The 18233-nt window shown below is 54.9% G+C and overlaps 1 protein-coding gene across 12 annotated transcripts in view; it reads left to right on the plus strand.

Moving 5' to 3' along the window:
* Positions 1 to 18233, plus strand: part of DAB2IP (DAB2 interacting protein) — a 210179-nt gene that overhangs the window by 185507 nt on the left and 6439 nt on the right. For 10 of the 12 annotated variants that reach the window (XM_068656646.1, XM_068656642.1, XM_068656647.1 and 7 more), the window contains 9 exons: positions 467 to 611; positions 2331 to 2475; positions 5463 to 5699; positions 6987 to 7188; positions 7787 to 7965; positions 9547 to 10420; positions 12942 to 13094; positions 16139 to 16341; positions 17703 to 17790. In XM_068656646.1, the coding sequence (XP_068512747.1) occupies positions 467 to 611; positions 2331 to 2475; positions 5463 to 5699; positions 6987 to 7188; positions 7787 to 7965; positions 9547 to 10420; positions 12942 to 13094; positions 16139 to 16341; positions 17703 to 17790 (2226 nt within the window). The remainder of the gene's footprint in view (positions 1 to 466; positions 612 to 2330; positions 2476 to 5462; positions 5700 to 6986; positions 7189 to 7786; positions 7966 to 9546; positions 10421 to 12941; positions 13095 to 16138; positions 16342 to 17702; positions 17791 to 18233) is intronic. The other 2 variants (XM_068656643.1, XM_068656645.1) reach the window with 2 other exon arrangements.

Genomic DNA, 18233 nt, shown 5'->3' on the forward strand with positions numbered 1-18233 from the left:
GCCCAAAATGTGCACTGTAGCTGTGCTGTTTATTCCCATGAATACTGAGGAAATGGGACATGGGAGCATCGTGATGCCTTTTACGGGCTCGATTCCCAGCCATGGGGCACAGCCCGTGACATTGGGCATGCCCCCCTTTGGCACCCCGTGCAGCTGGATACCGATGTGGCCACGTTTAGCAGCGGAGAAAAGATTTCACCCCCAAAACATGAGGCTGAGATGAGCCCCCCCTGAAAGCTGTCACTGATGCAGGGACAAATGCGGTGCGGGCGTGGAATGGATCATTTTGGGGTGCAAAAGTTGAAACTCCCCAGAGATTGATTTCTCCTCTCTTCTCTGCGAGGGTCGGAGAAGCAGGAGGGAGGTCAGGCTGGCGGCGGTGCGGCGGGCACAGGGGAGAGCTGCCTGCCCTGCTGCACACAGGGACCTGCTGACCTGGTGACCCACCGTGGGCTTTGCTTTCCAGGATTTCTTGACTGACCTGATGATGTCTGAAGTTGATCGCTGTGGTGAGAATGAGCATCTCATTTTCAGGGAGAACACACTAGCCACCAAAGCAATCGAAGAATACCTGAAGCTGGTGGGGCAGAAATACTTGCAAGATGCCTTAGGTAGGTACAGAGGGTTGGTGGGGCTCTTCGGGGAGCTGCCGGGTGCTCCGTGCGGTGCCCCTGTGACCATCCTGCCATCCTGCCAAGGCTTCTGTCTGGGCTCTGGCAGTGTCACGGCGGCTGATTGAATCCCTCCCCTGATTGCACAGCCCCAGCCGGAGACGCTCCCCCCGTTGCTCGCAGCAGTCAGATGAAATCTCCCAAATTGCAGTGATGAGAGTCGCCTCCCTGATGGCGCTGGGAACCCTCCCGGTGCTTTTTTGAAAGGGCTGGCTGCGCTTATGGCTCCAAAAATATTTCTCCCGATGCAAATGAAAATAATGAGAGGTTCCGCTTCTGGGCAGGTCAGGAAGGAATCGCGGCGCTGCTGCCTGCAGCCAGCACAGCCCAGCCTGGGGGGGCTGCCTCTGCGGCGTGCACTCGGCGAAGGCAGCTGGGTTTTATGCACGTCCTTGCAGTAGGATGAGCGGTGCTCCTATCGACCTGCTCGTTTTTCAGTGTGTTAGGTTCCTATTAGTGGATCTGTGTAATTTTAACAAGGACCGAAGGAAGTGTAAGTACTTCACTGAGGTACCAGCGACCTGATGGAGCTGGGGACTGGGAGATCATGGAGCAAGCTCAGTCAGGTGGCCCAGCAGCAGAGGAGAGGGGCTGTTACTTATTTCTGCCTTGTAATGCCTTCTGGTCAAAGGCAGGCCTGGAAGTAGATTACCTCAAAAAATTTCTAAAAAGCCAGGAGGTTAATGAAGGCAGGGAGTTCCATAACGCTCCCCTTTCAGGGCTCACTGCCGAGCCAGCTCCGTCTCGTACCGGGGAGCCCGCAGTCCCCGCGAGTTGTTTGGGGCACGGATCCTGCATGGCCCTTTTGTCATGAAATGATTCATCTCCGTGTCACGAGGCAGCACAATGCAGCGTGGTGCTTCCCTTCAAACCATGCAGCACAACCGAGTAATAGGACTGGGTAATAACAGCAGGCAGCACCTGCAGGCAAGCAGAGAGGCTCCAGAGCTCCCTGGCAGAGCTGAAAATACATTGGAGAGGTTCTCCGGGACATAATTAAAATCTGTTTGGGCAGTGGAGGGGGAGGAATGCAGACTGGGGTGGACAAAAGCAGGATGGGAAAGTCCAGGCCGGTCAGGAGCTGGGAGATGAGCAAACCAAAAGGAATGATGAGATAACCAAAGCAAACCTTGCCCCAGGGCATCACCCAGCCCCACAGGTCCCTGTGTGAGGCCCTCCTGCTCCCCGCCATCCCCTCCCCGAGCCTCCCCTGCCTGCGGAGTGCAGCCCGGACAGACTGCTGCCCTTCCCGACAGATGGACATGTGCCCCTGACAGACGGACACGTGCAGTGCCCCCAGCCCACGCTGCGCTGCTCTGTGCCCATGGCACCTGGGGTTGGCATGAGAGCTGGCAAAGCCCTGGGTGTGAGCCCACCAGGGTGAGGGGTGGCCAAGCAGCCAGCAGGAGTGCAGAGAAACTCACAGAAATACTTTAATTAATTAATTCAATTTTAATTTAATTAATACTGCCCAGCCTTTTGGCAGGGCAGCTGGGGAGCAGCAGCGCAGAGGCCTGGCAGGGCCTTTCTGCAGGAGCTGCACTGCTGGGTCAGCACGATGGGATGGGGCACAGGGCAGCTGCTGGGTGCTGGGGCTCACGGGCTGCCTTGCTTGCTGACTGCATCTCCAAAACCCATCACTGACTGCCTGTTTTCCAGGGGAATTCATCAAGGCTCTGTACGAATCAGATGAAAACTGTGAGGTGGATCCCAGTAAGTGTTCTTCTTCAGACCTTCCTGAGCATCAGAGCAACCTGAAGATGTGCTGCGAGCTGGCCTTCTGCAAAATCATCAACTCCTACTGGTCAGTGCCTTCAGCTGCAGGGCAGAGGTGGAGCATCAGCCCCGTCCTCAGGCTGAATCCCTCTGCAGCTTGTGGGAGCCATGGGGGGAGAGCCCTGGGCGAGGATGCTGCTGTTGCTGTTGCTGCTGCTGCTGCTGCTGCTCGGGGCCGTTTGGCTCCGCGTCCCGCATTCCTCCAGGTTAACCCCGCTCTCTCCCGGTGCTCAGGGCAGCTGTGGGGAGCTCCCTGCCTCCTTGGCCCAAGGCCTGGTATGCAGTTGGAGGCATGTCCTCGCCGACTGTGCTCAGGGTAAAGGTTCTGGCACCGAGCTGGGACAGGCCTCGATATGCAAAATCGCCTGGGGGGAGGCAGTGGGGTGTCTGGTGTCCTGTGCTGGAGGTGGCCGTGCTGGTGCCCGCTGTCCCGTCCTCGGGTCTGTTACAGCTGGTGCCTGCAAGGAACAGGAAGAATTGAGCTGGTGACCTTATTACCTTGAGCAATAAAAATGTTTTCTTCCTGCTTCTTGCTAGCAGACCAGGAGATTCTTGTCCTGACAGAAAAAAAATATTATTACTGCTGGATTTGCAGTCTTCCTGGTTAAAAGTCCAGGCTTAGCTTTTATTATTGTATTTTGTAGCAACACTGTTGTTGCCAAACACCAACTAAGGCTCATTTTGGAGGAAGGAAGTCTCTGACAGTAAAAACTTCTCATTTTCTCCCCTACCCCAGCTGTTGTATTAAGGTCTGAAAACTCATTAGATGCAGTCTCCCAGGATTCGGAGTGTGCTGTCTTGCAAGGCCAGGAAGGAAGGGAATTGCTTCTCCTGATGTTGCTCAGCGAGAGACCAAGCAGTGAGAGGCTCACTCTGACTTCCTTTATCTACTACGAATAAGCAAAAGGGCAGATTTTGTTGGAGGTAGCCTGTATCTCATCCTGAGCCAATTAATAATTCTCTGACTCAGGAGTTGTGCTCTCCCAGGAGGAATCCACTGCTTTTAGTCACCAGTGGATAATAATTGTTCAAATTAGTGTTTTTCCCCAGAATACCCAGAGCAGCATGAAAAGGTAAGTCTAAAAATAGACTTGGAAAGTGACCCAAGGAAAGTCACGAGTGCACGGGAAGTTTGTTTCTCCAGCCCTGCCTTTTGGAGGAAGGTTGGAGCAACGGAGCTGCTGCTCCGAGCAGTTCCCTCTCGCCTTTGTGCTCAGCAGTTCTTGGGGATTAATTGGGCTGATGATGAGTGCTCAGGCTTGGCCATGGTACCCTGACAGCTAACAGTCTTGCTTTAAATAGAGTGCCAGAGTGTGCATGCTCATCTGCCGGAGAGAGTCAGAGAGAGGAAAGAGGTTTACAATAACTGAAAATTGTTATAATTATGACATAATTTGGACATCTGGAAAGTTTCAGCGTAAGCAGAATTTCAGCATGTGGAAGCTCGTTACTGGAAAGTTGGGGAATGAATTACTGGCCCGTTTGTCACATAAAGCTGGCTAACTGAATCCCATCCGCTGCTCCACAATTAAACTTTTATGGTCTCCCAGCCCGTGGCAGCGAGCAGTGCTCGCGGGCTGCGTGCAGCCGGTGCGTGCGTGTTCAGGGGGCTACTTCCAGTAACTGCAACCTGTCCTGATCACTCAAGCTTTAAATTGCTTAAAGGATTCTCCTGTTTCTGGGCAAATACCGTGAAGTCAAAGGGCTTCGTCCAATTGTGTGGATCAAGCCAAAGACAGAGGAGAACCTTCCCAGCCAAAGGCACTGGTTAGTGTTATCTGTACAGCACGGGGCTGGGCAGGTGCCCGCGGCCGGGGCCGTGCCGCTGCGGTGCTCAGCGGGGCAGGGGCACAGCTGGGGGCTTTGCCCTGAGGCTGGTGCAGTTCGGGGCCTCCCTCCTGCTCCTGGCACGGGTGGGTGGTGGCAGAGGCAGCACGCTGTGAGGGCAGCAGGATGGGCTCTGGCAGCGCGGCTTTCTCTTCCCAGCAGGGGTGAGGGGCAGGCACAGGGCAGTCAGGCCCTGAGAGGGGCACAGGCCTGCGGGAAGCCAGCTCACGTTGCTTTGCTCACCCCACGTAGTCCCTGCAGCAAAACTGGCAAACCATCCTGCGAAATGGCTGTTTGGTAAGGAGATTTATGGCCTAAAATGGAGGCTGCCCCCTCCTTGGTCTGCTGTTAAACCATCCAGCTCTGGAGGTGAGCAGCTCTGACTTTCAGACAAAGACGGTGGCCGTGGCCAGAGCAGGCTCTGGGGCGGAGGGAAAGGGCCGGTACCAGGGACTTGGTGGCCACTGGGGACCCATTGTCAGCCTGCTCCCGCGTGGGAGGATCCAGCTGAACAAATAACCCGTGCTGGGAACAGGATAAGGTGGGAGCAGGGAGCTGGGAGGAGAGCAGGCAGCTGGGTCTGCGGCGATAAGGGCTGCTGCCGCGGGCATCTGCAGGGCACGGGGCAATTCTGGGGCCTTGGGAAGCCCAGCGGGGCTCGGTGTGGTTGTGAAACCAGAGTGACTCCCATGGGGCTCTGCATTTGCCCTCATCCCCATGGGATTTGGTCCAAGAGCTAGACCAGGAGTACTGCAATTCACACAACCGAGCACCAGCTGCGCTGGTGACCCCAGTACCCCCAGTGGTTCCACCAAGGGTGTCCCACGCTGCTGGGCACCACTCAGGTGGTGTGCCCCATCTCTCTGGGATGCTCCGCACCACCTCACGTGGTGGTGAGCTGCTTTGCACAGCTCGTTCCGTATCTCTGGCTTCCCAGTTATCAGGGGTTTGGGCTATGCTTCTTGTCTGTCTGGTTTGAGTCTCCTAATGGGCACAGCAGGGAAAAGAGGAGCCTGTGGCTGGTGAGGGTGGCAGTGCTGCTGTGCAGGGTGAGAGGACTCTGCCTTGGTGCAGGTCAGGGCGTCACACCACGTGGCTGCTACACACCATGCTTCTCACTGCTTTGTGGCCCTTCAAACACCTTGGCCTTGAACTTCACCATCCCTGTGTGTCCTTCTGTCATTTCAGTGTCTTCCCAAGGGAGCTCAAGGAAGTTTTCGCCTCGTGGAGACAAGAGTGCAGCAACCGCGGCCGCCCAGACATCAGCGAGCGACTGATCAGTGCCTCCTTGTTCCTGCGGTTCCTGTGCCCAGCTATCATGTCCCCTTCCCTCTTCAGTCTCCTGCAGGAGTACCCGGACGACCGCACTGCGCGCACTTTGACCCTCATCGCCAAGGTCACCCAGAACCTCGCCAACTTCGCCAAGTAAGCGGGGCTGTGGCAGTGGGGGGGGGGGCAGTTCTGAAGAAGGGGAAGGGAGGTCCCACGCTGGCCGCTCCTTCCCTGGATGGAAAGGGCCTGCTTGTTTCCTGTTGTGTTTTTCCCCCGTCTCTCTCTGGGACCCATTCCCTCGCTGTTAGGTCAGAGAGATCAGTGAAGTTTCCAAAACAGCACGTGTTTTACGAGCAGGAAAACAGGCTGCTCTGACCACACAGAGAGGGCTGGGTTGCAGCGGGAACACCCAGGCACAGCCAGGAAATGAGTCCCGTGATCGCTGTGCTGGGAGAGGCTGATGGCATCAGCTCTGCCTCCCGTCAGCGGCACCAGCAGGGCCAGAACCCGCACAGCAGCAGTGGTGTGTGTAGCTCTGGAGCCGTTCTGTCCCTCCCAGGAGCTCTGTGCCCTTCCCTGCTATGACAGCAGGGTTGTTTGAACAGGGATGGCAGGAGAAGAGGATGGGGACACTATCAAGTTCTAAGCCCGTAGGTTTGATGGAAACAAAGCAAGAGATTTCTGAAAATCTTTCCACTGGCTGCAGCTCTGAGCTACTTATCCTGAGCTCTGATAACAAAATGGTGAGCTTTCCAAAACATGAATGGGCAGTTTCCTTCTAAAACTCCTTAAATTTGGAAACCAGCTCAGTGTACGCACGCACAGCCAGGAGTGCACGTGCATGCACACAACCGCAGGTGGAAAGCAAACAAGTGTTACACAAGGTGACAGAAATTCTCCATATTTCTGACCAATCCCTAACTAAAGGGTTTCCAGATCTTCAGCACTTCACAGGAAGGAACCTCTAACTAAGCTGACGTTAGTCAAGCGTGTGGCTGCGGCCAGCTTCAGGGCCTGGAATGCGGGGGAGAGCGTGGGACTCCCACAGCCATCGTTCACTGCACCTCAGCCGAGTGACTGGGCTTGGTTGTTTTGATTTCCTCATTTCCAGTGATGCGTCTTATTTCTGGCGGCTGTACCAGCAGTAAGATGCACCCCATCACCAAGAACAGCTTCGTTTCTGTAGCTTTCACCTCCATTTCTGCTGCTGAGGTCCCATGCTAATGAGGGCTTAGCTGGATTAGGCTGGAGTTAATTTTGGTTCTGTGTTCAGTGAGGTGCCAGCTGCTTGTTAGCCACCTGGTGATCCCAAAGGCTCTGAAAGGGTTCAGATGCCACAGAAAGGCTCTGCCATTCTGACGTGTGTGTGTACCTGCTCCTTCTGCTCGCTGCACCTCCGTTTACAGGATTTAGCTGAGATTTCTGTTGCTGTCTTGGTAGGTTTGGCAGCAAAGAGGAATACATGTCCTTCATGAATCAGTTCCTGGAGCACGAATGGACTAACATGCAGAGATTTCTCCTGGAGATTTCCAATCCAGAAACCATCTCAAACACAGCTGGCTTTGAAGGCTACATTGACCTGGGCCGGGAGCTGTCCACTTTGCACTCGCTGCTCTGGGAAGTCATTTCTCAGCTGGAGCAGGTACGGGGGGCTCACGGGGACTTGGAGGGAAGCACGGTTGGACAGCGCTGGGCACAGGGGCCCAGCACAGCACACACCTCCCCCTTGTGCAGCCCGTACCCGTCCATTGCCTGTGTGGGTGCACAGCACCACTGGTACTAACCCTCAGCACTTCCCCAGCCTTCCCCGTGCTGCTTCTTGTCCTGCTTGGGGGCAGGTGAGTGTTGCTTTCCCCCTCTGCTCTTCATCACTGGGGGGTGAGCATGGAGGGGCTGCTGGGATGAGAAGGCAGAGCTGCTGAAGCCCCTTCTGTCTTTTTCTAGCAGATTCAAATGGTTCATTTTTAATGAAAAGGATTTCTGTCAGGAGACCTGGACCAGGCTTGGCCGCAGCTGTCTTCGGCGTCTGAACTATGCTAAGCATGCTTGCTGCCTTCTGCCCCGCAGCAGCGAATGGTTTCTGAAGCCACATGTCTGGGACAGCCAGTGGAGTTAAATTATGGAGAAAATTAATGTTGCTAACGATTCACTGAGGAGACTGTCCAGCAACTGGCAGAAGCCACAGCTCTCTAGCAGAAACACAAGATGCAGGCAGTAATTCTGCTCTCTTTTTCTACCAGGGCACTGCAACAAAACTTGGGCCTCTGCCTCGGATCCTGAGGGATGTCAACTCGGCGCTCAGTAACCCAGCCTGCGTGCAGGTCTCAGTCACAGCCGATCACACTGCATCCACTCCTAACGCTGGCAACAGCATCTCTGCGGGGCTACAGAAAATGGTGATAGAGAATGACTTATCTGGGTAAGAGCCTAAGAGGTGGCCTGGCCACAAAGGAAATTCTGAGCATTCACCTACTACCAAACCCTGAGCACCTGCAGGGACAGGCAGGACAAGGCGTGGTGTGGACTCACCTGATCCATTGGCAAGGCTTTCTGTTGCAAAATGGATACTGGGTGTGGTTCAGCTCTGAATCTAGACAAAGCAGAGGGCAGTAGGGCAAGCACATGGCTCCCTCCGGCTCCCTCCCGGGTCTGTCATGAGCCAGGGCTGGGAATGTGGTCTGGGAAATGGAAAGCTGACCGGTTCTGAGCTCAGTTCTTGACGCTTGGCTGCAGAAGCAAAATGTTCGTCCTTTGAGGGCTTGAGGGATTGTTCATACTGACCTCAAAGCACTGAGTTCTACCACTGAGTTCATTAGCTGTCTGAATTTGTAAGATTTATTGGTCTTACCCATCGCTGTAAGATGTAGGGAATGTGCTGCATTCACTGAGATCCAAATGCGGACATTTCTCTAACAGCGCCCAAGCTGTAGAGGCCTCACAATCAATTCCAATCCACTCCGTCCAGTTTTTATAATACTGGGTGTTTTTAACGAGCAGTGATTCACAGACACAGTCACCAAACACACTTTTAGGCCTAATTATGTAACAAATTTCATTCATGGGAGGGATGACTGTTGCAGACTTAAAATGTTTCTGATTTTGGAAAAGTAGAGCCCACATAAATTGAAAGACACTGCTAATAAAATAGTTTGTAAGTGGAAACTACAGAATACTTAACAGTTTAATTAGGAATGAAAGGCAACAATGGAGCCGGACTTGCTTTAATCAGAGCTTTCATCTCTAATGATTCCCAGCTTGAGGTACAATTATTTAAATCTAATGCTATGGAAGATCTCTGCCAGTATGATTTCACCCAAATACTTGCTTACAATGCACCATCTTTGATCGCAGAACATTCACATTAAGCTACTGCAAAGCTCTTTCCTTCTGTCTGCAAGAAATCAATATTGCTTGGATGTATCTGTTACGGCAGGAGCGGTGGGTGGATAACTTTCTGCCGCTAGGATTTAGCTCTGCTGTTACAGCTCTGTCTGACCCTTGGCAGCCTGGTGTGGATCAGCCCCCCGGTGCTGTACAGGTCCTGGCCAGCCCCCGGGAGCTCAGAGCCCAGGCACAGAGCAGAGGACAGGGAGCGGGGTGGGTTCTGCCAGCTGGGAGCTCAGCCCCATGCTGCCAGCACACTGCGGGCTGCAGCTGAGCCCAAGAGCGAGCCCATCAATGCCTCCCGCAGAGCACGGCCCGCTCCTCCATGTGAGGCACCTCCTGCTCTTCTGCCCCCCCCTAGGGGTGCCCAGACCCCTCCGTTCCCCTGTCCCCCTGCTCCTGCTGCACCGTCCCCATGCACAGGCAGAGCTGGGCCTGGCCCCGTGCCCTGCAGGGGCTGGGCTGCGTCCCCTGCCCATGGCTGCGCCACGCTGATTTCTTCTGAGTGATAACGTTTTCCTGCTCTGGTGCAGCATTCACAACTCTTCTTTTTTTTTCTTCTTTTTCTTTTTTTTTGTTTTCCTCTCCTTTTCCTTACGCACTGACCTCCCCGCAGTCTGATAGATTTCACCCGGTTACCATCTCCAACCCCTGAAAACAAGGACTTGTTTTTTGTCACAAGGTCTGCTGGGGCCCAGCCCTCGCCTGCCCGAAGCTCCAGTTACTCAGAGGCCAATGAGCCCGACGTGCAGATGTCTAACGGCAGCAAGAGTTTGTCCATGGTGGACTTGCAGGACAATCGGCTCTTGGACAGCGGGGCCAACGCGCCCGGCGCTGCCGACTCTCTCAATGACAGTCAGTCGTCCCTCGGGCAGTTGCAGGGCGTGTGGAGCGCACGGACTCAGCAGAGCAGCGTGCCGGCCATGGCCACCGTGCGCCGGGTGGGCCAGACGCCCACCACGCCGAGCGGCGAGAGCGCGCCCGGCCGGCCCCAGCTGCTGGCACCGCTCTCCTTCCAGAACCCCGTCTACCAGATGGCGGCGGGGCTGCCGCTCTCCCCTCGTGGCCTGGGCGACTCCGGCTCCGAGTGCCACAGCTCGCTCAGCTCCCACAGCAACAGCGAGGAGCTGACGGCCAACAAGCACGGCTTCGCCGGCCCCACTCCCAGCGAGGACTTCGCGCGCCGGACGGGGGAGCTGGCCCGGCGGCAGCTCTCGCTGACGGAGAAGGGCGGCCAGCCCACCATGCCGCGCCAGAACAGCGCGGGGCCGCAGAGGCGGATAGACCAGCCGCCCCCGCCGCCCCCACCCGTCACCCGGGGCAGGACGCCGCCCTCCCTGCTGAACACGGTCCAGTACCAGCGCCCCTCCAGCGGCAGCATGATGTCCTCCTCGCCCGACTGGCCCGGCAGCGGGGCCCGCCTGCGGCAGCAGTCCTCCTCCTCCAAGGGTGACAGCCCTGAGATGAAGCAGCGCACGATGCACAAACAGGTGAGTTCAGGGGGGCTGCGATGTCTTCAGGGGTTGGTGGGGCCAGGCAGGGGTCAGGCCACGGACCTGGAGAAGAAATGGGCTGTTGGGGATCACTGCGGTGAGAGGGGACATCGTTCTGGCCACGTTGGGGTGTGATTGCCGCGAGGTGGCAGAGACACGAGGGCAATGATAGCCCTGCCCCTGTCCTGCGCTACCATCTCGTCACCGCTTTGCCTCTCCATGTGCAGGCTCTCATCCCATGCCATAGTCAGCCCAGCCCCATCTCACAGACTTGGACTAGGCGCCAATCTTCTCATTTATCTACAACTCCCTGTGCTGCTGCTCCTGCCCCACCAAAGCCTTGGTGTCCCTGGACACTCATTTCTCTGTTAGACCCTCCTGGGAGCGCAGCAGGGGAGGCGAGAGCGGTAAGGAAGGAGCGTGCTCCCCATCAAGAGTGAAGCTGCAGCTGTGCAGAGCTCAACAGTGCTTCGGGTCCCAGAGCTCATGCTGGTCTGCACAGAAAGGAATGGGACTGGTCACGGTGCTAACACAAAGCAGTACGTCACAGACCCAGGGCCCTCCGGTTTCCTGGCATGGATAAATTGTTTGGCTAGTGCTCCTCTAGTCATTTTACATTTCAGATGCAGCCCTGTAGAAAATTAACACAGTAGGGCCTCTCAGTGCCCAAAGGAAGAGTTTTAGAAGTAATACAAAACCCAGAGAGTGCGGACAACTGGCACGAGCTCACTGCAGCACAGCCCAGGCTCCTTTCCAGCAGCACAGCGTTGGAGGAGCAGCAGAGCTGCTGTAAGTACCTCTGCCTTACAAGGCAGCTGAGGAGGCCTTGTGTCAGTGCTGCCCATTAAAGGCTGTTTTATCAGCCCGATCTGGAGCTGTTCTGTGCATGCTGTATTGATTCATAAGCGCTGACATTAGCAAGCTGGCCATGTAGCCACATTTGTATAATGGGGATCGATCCTCGTTAGGTGCAGGGGGCACAGAGCTCTGCAGGCAGCAGCCTCGTCGGTAGCAGAGTTTCTTTGAGACGAGGAGCGCAGCAAAACCTTCAGACCCCAGCCAGTCGGTGACTGCAGAGCTTTCCTCCAAGAGCTGGTCCCCAGCTGCCCCTCCCAGCCCAATCTGCATATTTGACTTGTGCCTGAGCAGTGTCTGTGAATCACGGTGAAACTGCTCGCTCATCGCTGCTGGTATTAAAGTCCCTTTGAGACCAGAGGAGTCCCATGCCCTGGCCATTCCCGTAGAATTCCCCAAGCCCTGCTCCTGCCAGGCAGCAGCACTTCCCCTGTCTTTGTGAGGCCGTTTGCTGATCTGCCTTTGGAGCTGTGCCAGGCTGGATCAGGTGCTCTTTTTCACCTCTTTGGAGAAGGAAGAAAGAGGCAGAAGGACCTGTGCACAGCTGGGCTGAGCTCTGCTAACTGAGAGCCTTGGAGCAAGAGCCTTTAAGTTGCTGAAGTGAAGCTGGGTGGCCAGCGCTCCTCCAAGTCAGACAGTGAGCAACCACCCAAGGTGCAGAGCCCGAGATGGAGGTCTAAGAAGAAGCAGAAAGCCATGAGCCAGGGCAGGATTTACAGCAAGTGTGCCATGAACAGAGGCTGAAACTTCTGATTTAGAACTGTGGAAATGAAGACCAGGCTGAAAGATGGCTTGGGAAAGCTCCCAGTGCCAGGGGGACAACCAAGCAGCCCCACTCCTGAAGAACCACTGGGTTCCTCCCCTGTCCAGAGGTCTGCATGGATGAGAAAGTCGCCTGCATTTCTGCCTTGTTAGCTTGAATTCACTTGACCAGGTCATCCAGATCCCTTGTGTTCCTCCAAGAAACTAATTACTGCTGTTTATAATGAGCCAGGACAGAGGGGAAATGGCTGGAGCTTCACTTCCTCAAGTTCCTGATGTGGTTGGAAACTCTTCAGGCAACGCCGTTCGGTCAGAGCTTGTGGTCCCTGCCCAGGCCAGGACTGAAAAGCCACAGCTGCGGCTCTGGCTGCCTGGCAGGAGAGCAGCCCTGTTCCGCGGGCACCCACAGCTACCTGAGCACCCCCGGGAGCTGCTGAGCTGTCAAGGAGTTGGACCTCATCCGTACAGAAGCTCATCCTAGAAGAACCCTGTATTTTCCAAGAAGGCGTCAGCATGACCAGGAGGAGCATTCATTTTGCTGGGTTTATCCGTACGAAGCCTTCCCAGCGCGCAGCCTTCCCATCTGCCAGCAGCCACGACCTGCTCCAAAAACCTGGGCCTGTGCCTTGCAGCGGGCTCCCTCTGCAGCACACCTCTGTGTTCTCTGGGGATGGCAAAGGGAAGAATTCGGCCTGGCAAAGGCCAATTTATTAAAATAATGTGAGGTGCACAACAGGAGTCATTCCTGTACCTCCCCCTGGCTGTTCTGGTAGCTCAGACTTGCTCATTGCTGTTTGAGCAGCACGGGAGAGGGCTTGCTTGGAAGGAAATTCTCTCTCTAGCTTCATGACCATTTCTGTTACAGGTTTTTCTTTTGTTATGGTTGTATGTTTCATTGTAGGCCCCTTCTCCTGTGAACCCCAATGCCCTGGACCGCACTGCTGCTTGGCTTTTGAATATGAACATGCAGTTTTTAGAAGATGAAAGCATTGACCCAGATTCCAAGCACAGGGATAAGCTCAGGAATAAGGACGAGCTCAGCCAAGCAGAAAAGGTAAAACCTGATTGGATTGAATCAAGTTTCTAAATAGAGAGAGGATTTCCTTGAATGTCGTTCATCTGAGCAGCCCAGGGGCAAGGTGGGCTGTCTGGCACCTCCCTGCCCAGGAGAGAGGGGTGTCAGGCTCTGCGCCCTGCTGCTCAGTGTCACAGGGCACTGCTGGGGAAGGTCTGGGAGGTTTTCACACACTGACTCGAACTGTCCTCTGATGAGAGCTAGTGAGAAAAGCAGGAGCCAGGAACTGAGTGCTGGTGCTGCTCTGCGACATCATCTGGAGCCAGCTGGTGCCTCTTACTTCCCCCTGGCTGCAGGAAAGAAAGCTTAAAAAACAGTTTCAGCTCACCTATAAAAGAGATCGGAGAGGAGAGTGCAGGCAGCCTTCTGCCTCACAACAGGGACGTGTAGCAAGAAGCAGCTCCCATGTTAAAAGGCTTCAAAGAGACCTAAAATTAAGCCCAGATTCTGGTCTCAGCTACAGCACCGGGGTGCGGTGTGACACCATGGGTGCAGTGACGCTGCTCTGAGGCTGTGTCAAGGATGCAGCAGTCAAGAGCTGAGCAATCTTTGACTGGTGCTTCTGCGAGATGCTTTCTCAGCAGCCTGGCATTGCCAGGACACCCGCAGCTGGGCACGGTTAGCTTGTGGGGTGTCCCCTGACCGTGCGTCACGGTCCTCACACCAGACACCTGTTAGCACCGGGTCACGCACAACTCCTGACGTGTCCCTCCCCGAACATGTTTCCTGTTTCTCCAGCACAGACACGTTTCTGTTTTCTTGTAACAGCAGCCCTTGCCTGTTGTGTTGTATCGTTGTTGGACTCTCACCTGTTAAATTCAAGTGAAAGGTCAAAGGCAGGGACTTTAGACCCTATGGTAGGGACTGTAAGGTGGAAGGCGAAGGCTCCCAGCCTCCTCAGGAAGAGTGTGGCTATTGTTTGTGAGAGCTCAACCCATTTTTTACTGCCTTTCTCCTCCTTGGCTATTCCTGTAAGTACACAGCCACGTACTGAGCAGGCAGCATCTGACACAGAAGAAGTTCTGTGGCGTATGCAGAGGCCGAGGCCCGAGCAGGGACACCAGCAGACAGCCAGTGACAGCGAGGGTGTTCCCGGATGAGCTCTCTGTGCCGGTGTCACTGCTGTGCTGGGTCACTGGAGGGCTACACAAGGGTCAGTGCGGGACATGCCAGGCAGGTATTGCCAGCACCCGCTCCAGGTGGATGCTGTTGGGGTTACAGATTCAGGCAGTACTGCAGCACACCGGTCCCCGTCCTCACGCTGGTGGTGCCCTGAGCCTGGCGTCTCATTCCCATGCAGCATCTTCTGTTACTTTGCTGTCACGCCCGTCACTGGCATTAAGGACCGTCATTAGCATAACCTCTCTCCCCATTGCTGTAAGCCTCCAATGGTAACCGAGAATGAGCCAAGTGTGCTAGAGACAGGAGCGACTTCTGCGGGCTCTGAGGCCTCTCCTGCTATCATTTGAGCTCATTTATGCGGCTCCTATTTTAAGGCTAGGGTAGGTATTTAATCTTTCCTCTTTGAGCAACTCCCTTCTGTCTGACTTCAGTGCTTCTGTGCAGCTCTACGGGCGTCCGTGTTTCCATCACGCTGGTTCCATGTGCAAACTGTCTCGTTTCAGTGCCTCAGTGAACGCTTTGCTAAAGGAAAAACACAGCGAGATGTTGGGCCTGTCTGCCCAGACTGTTCCCACTTGGAGGCTGTCCCCACTCTGCCTGCCGTGGCACAAATACTGCGGCCATTCAGGAAAACCCTCAACACCGTAAAGGTTCAGCCTGGAGGCGTTAGGGTTATTCTGCCACCAGTCAGCAGAGCTGATTGTAGGAGAGCCGTGGGGACTTGTGCGAGCTGGGGCCCTCTCACAAAGAGCTGGCCTTTTAGTAAAACCCCACAGCAGGGCTCTCAAAACCGGGACACAACAAAGTCCGTAATTTGAATGCTTACTTAGGAGCTGGCCGAGGAGACGGCCACGTTCGCAGCTAACCAAGGCAATGCACAATGAAGCGCATTTCTGTCAGTTGGTGTATGACACCTGTGGCCTTGTAACAGATTTCATCACACAGGTGATCTTTTTTTTCCCATTTCTGACTCAAAAACAGCCTCAAATTTCTGACTCAAAAAAATTCTCAGCTGCATGTTAATTATTCTAAGGTTATTGCAGTTTAAATTGAAAAAAAAACAACAACAACAAACACAAATTTCAAGGCTAACTTTGAAATTAAAGTCTCGTTACAGAGCTTCACACTGCCCTTTCCTTTACCAAAGCACATTGTACTGAATGCTGTGCTTCTGCAGTAGCCACACCCAGCCCTGGGTTAGGCAGCTCTCCGGTTTTGTAATTGCTTTACATGGTTCTTCTACTGATGATTTTTAGCTTCAGCTGTGCAAGCTGTAGTCTGTGGGGTCTTGGCTTCACGCAGCAGCTCTTCTGGGATTGAGCCTGGGCTTGCCACCTGCCCACCTCGCTTAGCCCACAGGGCGCAGCCCCAGTACCGCTCGCTGCCCCAGCGCCACGGTGTGACCGACGTGTGCCCACTGCCTGGCAGGAGGCCGTGTGGCCTAACAGCTCCTGCTGGGCTTTCGGCAGCTCCAGAGCACACACAGTTATAGGTGTAGGCTGAAGAGCTCACGCGTAAAACCAAAATCCCACCAATTCAGCTTTTCCTGCCTGTGTTTAGCCCCATGCTGTTAGTGTAAGGGAGCTGCCAGCTGCATTTGCCATTCAGTCGCTCTAACCTGCATTCCCCATGTGAAATGCTGATCTCTGCTAACAACCCCTTCTCTGAACCTGCCAGTGATGTGCCAGCCCCGCGGAACGCAGCGCAGCTCCTAGCACAGCACGGAGAAGACGGAAGAGGAGGTGTCGGCACGTGGGGTTATCTGACACGGGTTTGCAGCTAGTCTGATGCGAGGACAGGGGCGTGATCGGGCTATGGGGAAACCCTGGCAAGGGCAAAGCCCTACTAGGTAACGTGCTACATGTGTTTTCTCCTCCTGTGTCTGTCCTTGCGTGCTGTAGTACCAGCAGGACCTAGTGGTGCTGCAGGACAAGCTTCGCATCTCCAACAAGAAGCTGGAGGAGTATGAGACGCGCTTCAAATGCCAGGAGGAGACGACGCAGAAGCTGATGCTGGAGTACCAGGCCAGGCTGGAGGAGAGCGAGGAACGGCTCCGGAGGCAGCAGGAGGATAAGGAGATCCAGATGAAGGGCATCATCAGCAGGTACGGGGCAGCTGGGAGGAAGGCAGGCAGCCAGGGTGGCATTAGAGCTGACCCCTGCTCAGGGGGATCAGGTTCCTGGGCAGAGCAGCCAGCTTTCCCTTGTGGGTTTGCCAGCATTTACATGCTGCCCCTGGGGGAGTTTCAAGCCCTGACTCCTTGGGTTCCCCCCATCAGTGTCACCTCACAGAGGATTTGCCCCCATTTCCCCGATTCACAAAGGCAAAAGTTCAGGAGGCAAGGGCTGGCAGGCCTCCCTGGCTCACAGAGGATCTGGCAGGCTCGCTCTTCTTTTCGTACGAGCAATTGATCTTATGCTCAGAATGAGCCTTTCCTGACACTCAGTGAAGATCTCATCTCCCTCACATTGCTCCTAGCAATAAACCCCTTTCTCCCACCCAGACTGATGTGGTGGTTACATTTCCCTGCTACACGGGCTGTTCAGTCCCGCTGGCTGCTTCTTTACCCGAGGCAAGCCAATTTGGTGCTTTTAATCGGCCCTCCTAAATGGGTCTTCCTTCACTGGCCTTAATCACTTAAGCTTTTGGGCAGCCTGTTGTAGAGGTGTCTAGACAAAATTAATCACCAGAAAAAAGACTGGGCTTGAACTATTGGTTTTTGTGCAAGAAGAGGCAGTGGCAACGACTGTGTGTGTGTGTGTCTCTGTGTGTGTCTGTGTCTGTGTGTGTGTGTGTGTCTGTGTCTGTGTGTGTGTGTCTGTGTCTGTGTGTCTTCGTGTGTGTCTTGCTTTACATTCGAATGCGCAGCTGTGGGTCCTGGGAGCATCTGTGTGTGCCTCAGAGCTGCAGTTTCAGATAAGGGAACTAGCTCTCGTATGGATGGTGGGGGCCGCTACGTGAGGCCTGTCCCATCTGCAGATTGTCCTTCAGGCATTTCCATACATCCTCCTGCGTGCTGCAGAGATGTACAGCACCCCTTTGCCTCCTTGGTGCTGAGGACTAAATGAGGCCGTGCTCTGTGTCACCCTGGGTGGCTGATGTGGGTGGGTGTAAGGCTTGTGTCTGGGCAGCTCAGTGTGGCAGAGCCCAACAAGAGTAATTAATGTATTCCTGACACCGTGTGTGTGCTACAGAAGGCCATTACTTCTCAGAGTAGCTTGATCCAGCCAGGAGCACAATCTTGCCTTAGCAGTAGAGCAGTGGCCTGGGTCACTGTCAAGCTGTGTGAGAGCTGGGAATGAAACTGTCTGAATGAGGAGATGAAGAGATGTGCTCCGGGGCGCCCAGCCGTGCCCGAAGCTCCCAGCTTGGCTCCTTGAGCAGTACACCCCACTGTACAAACAGGGGCTATGCACTCTGCAGCTTGAAAACGTGGCTTTCTTTTCTTGTCTGTTTGGCTACCAGGCTGATGTCAGTTGAGGAGGAGTTAAAGAAGGACCATGCAGAAATGCAGGCTGCCGTGGACTCCAAGCAGAAAATAATTGATGCACAGGTGAGTCCCTGCTGCCAAGAGCTGCAGCGCTTCTTGGGGGCGAGACTGCCAACAGGCAGCAGTGCCAGGTCAAGTGTGGCAAGACGATGTGCACGGGGTGAGTCAGCACGGAGCTACAGTCAGGGACGAGGGGGGACAGACCTCAGCAGGCCACACGTAACCTCACAGGAACATCATTTAAAGGCCTCAGTGCTGGGAGCCTGCCTTATTCCAGCCAGCCAGTAAGGCAGAGACAAGGAGCCTCCTTCCTCTCCTAGCAAGCAGCATTTATTTCATTGCTGAAAATCAGCCTGGATGGTGCTCAGCCCGGTAGGATCGGCTGGGTGGGTTCAGAGCCTGCAGAGTTCAGTAGCGCTTGCAGGACCTGGCTGGCAAGGCAAGCGCTGGCTGGCCAGAGCAAAGCCAACACCGTTCAGCATTTGGGTTGTGGTTTGCAAGGTTAG

Source organism: Anas acuta, chromosome 20 (assembly GCF_963932015.1).
Source record: "Anas acuta chromosome 20, bAnaAcu1.1, whole genome shotgun sequence".
NCBI classification, from domain to species: Eukaryota; Metazoa; Chordata; class Aves; order Anseriformes; family Anatidae; genus Anas; species Anas acuta.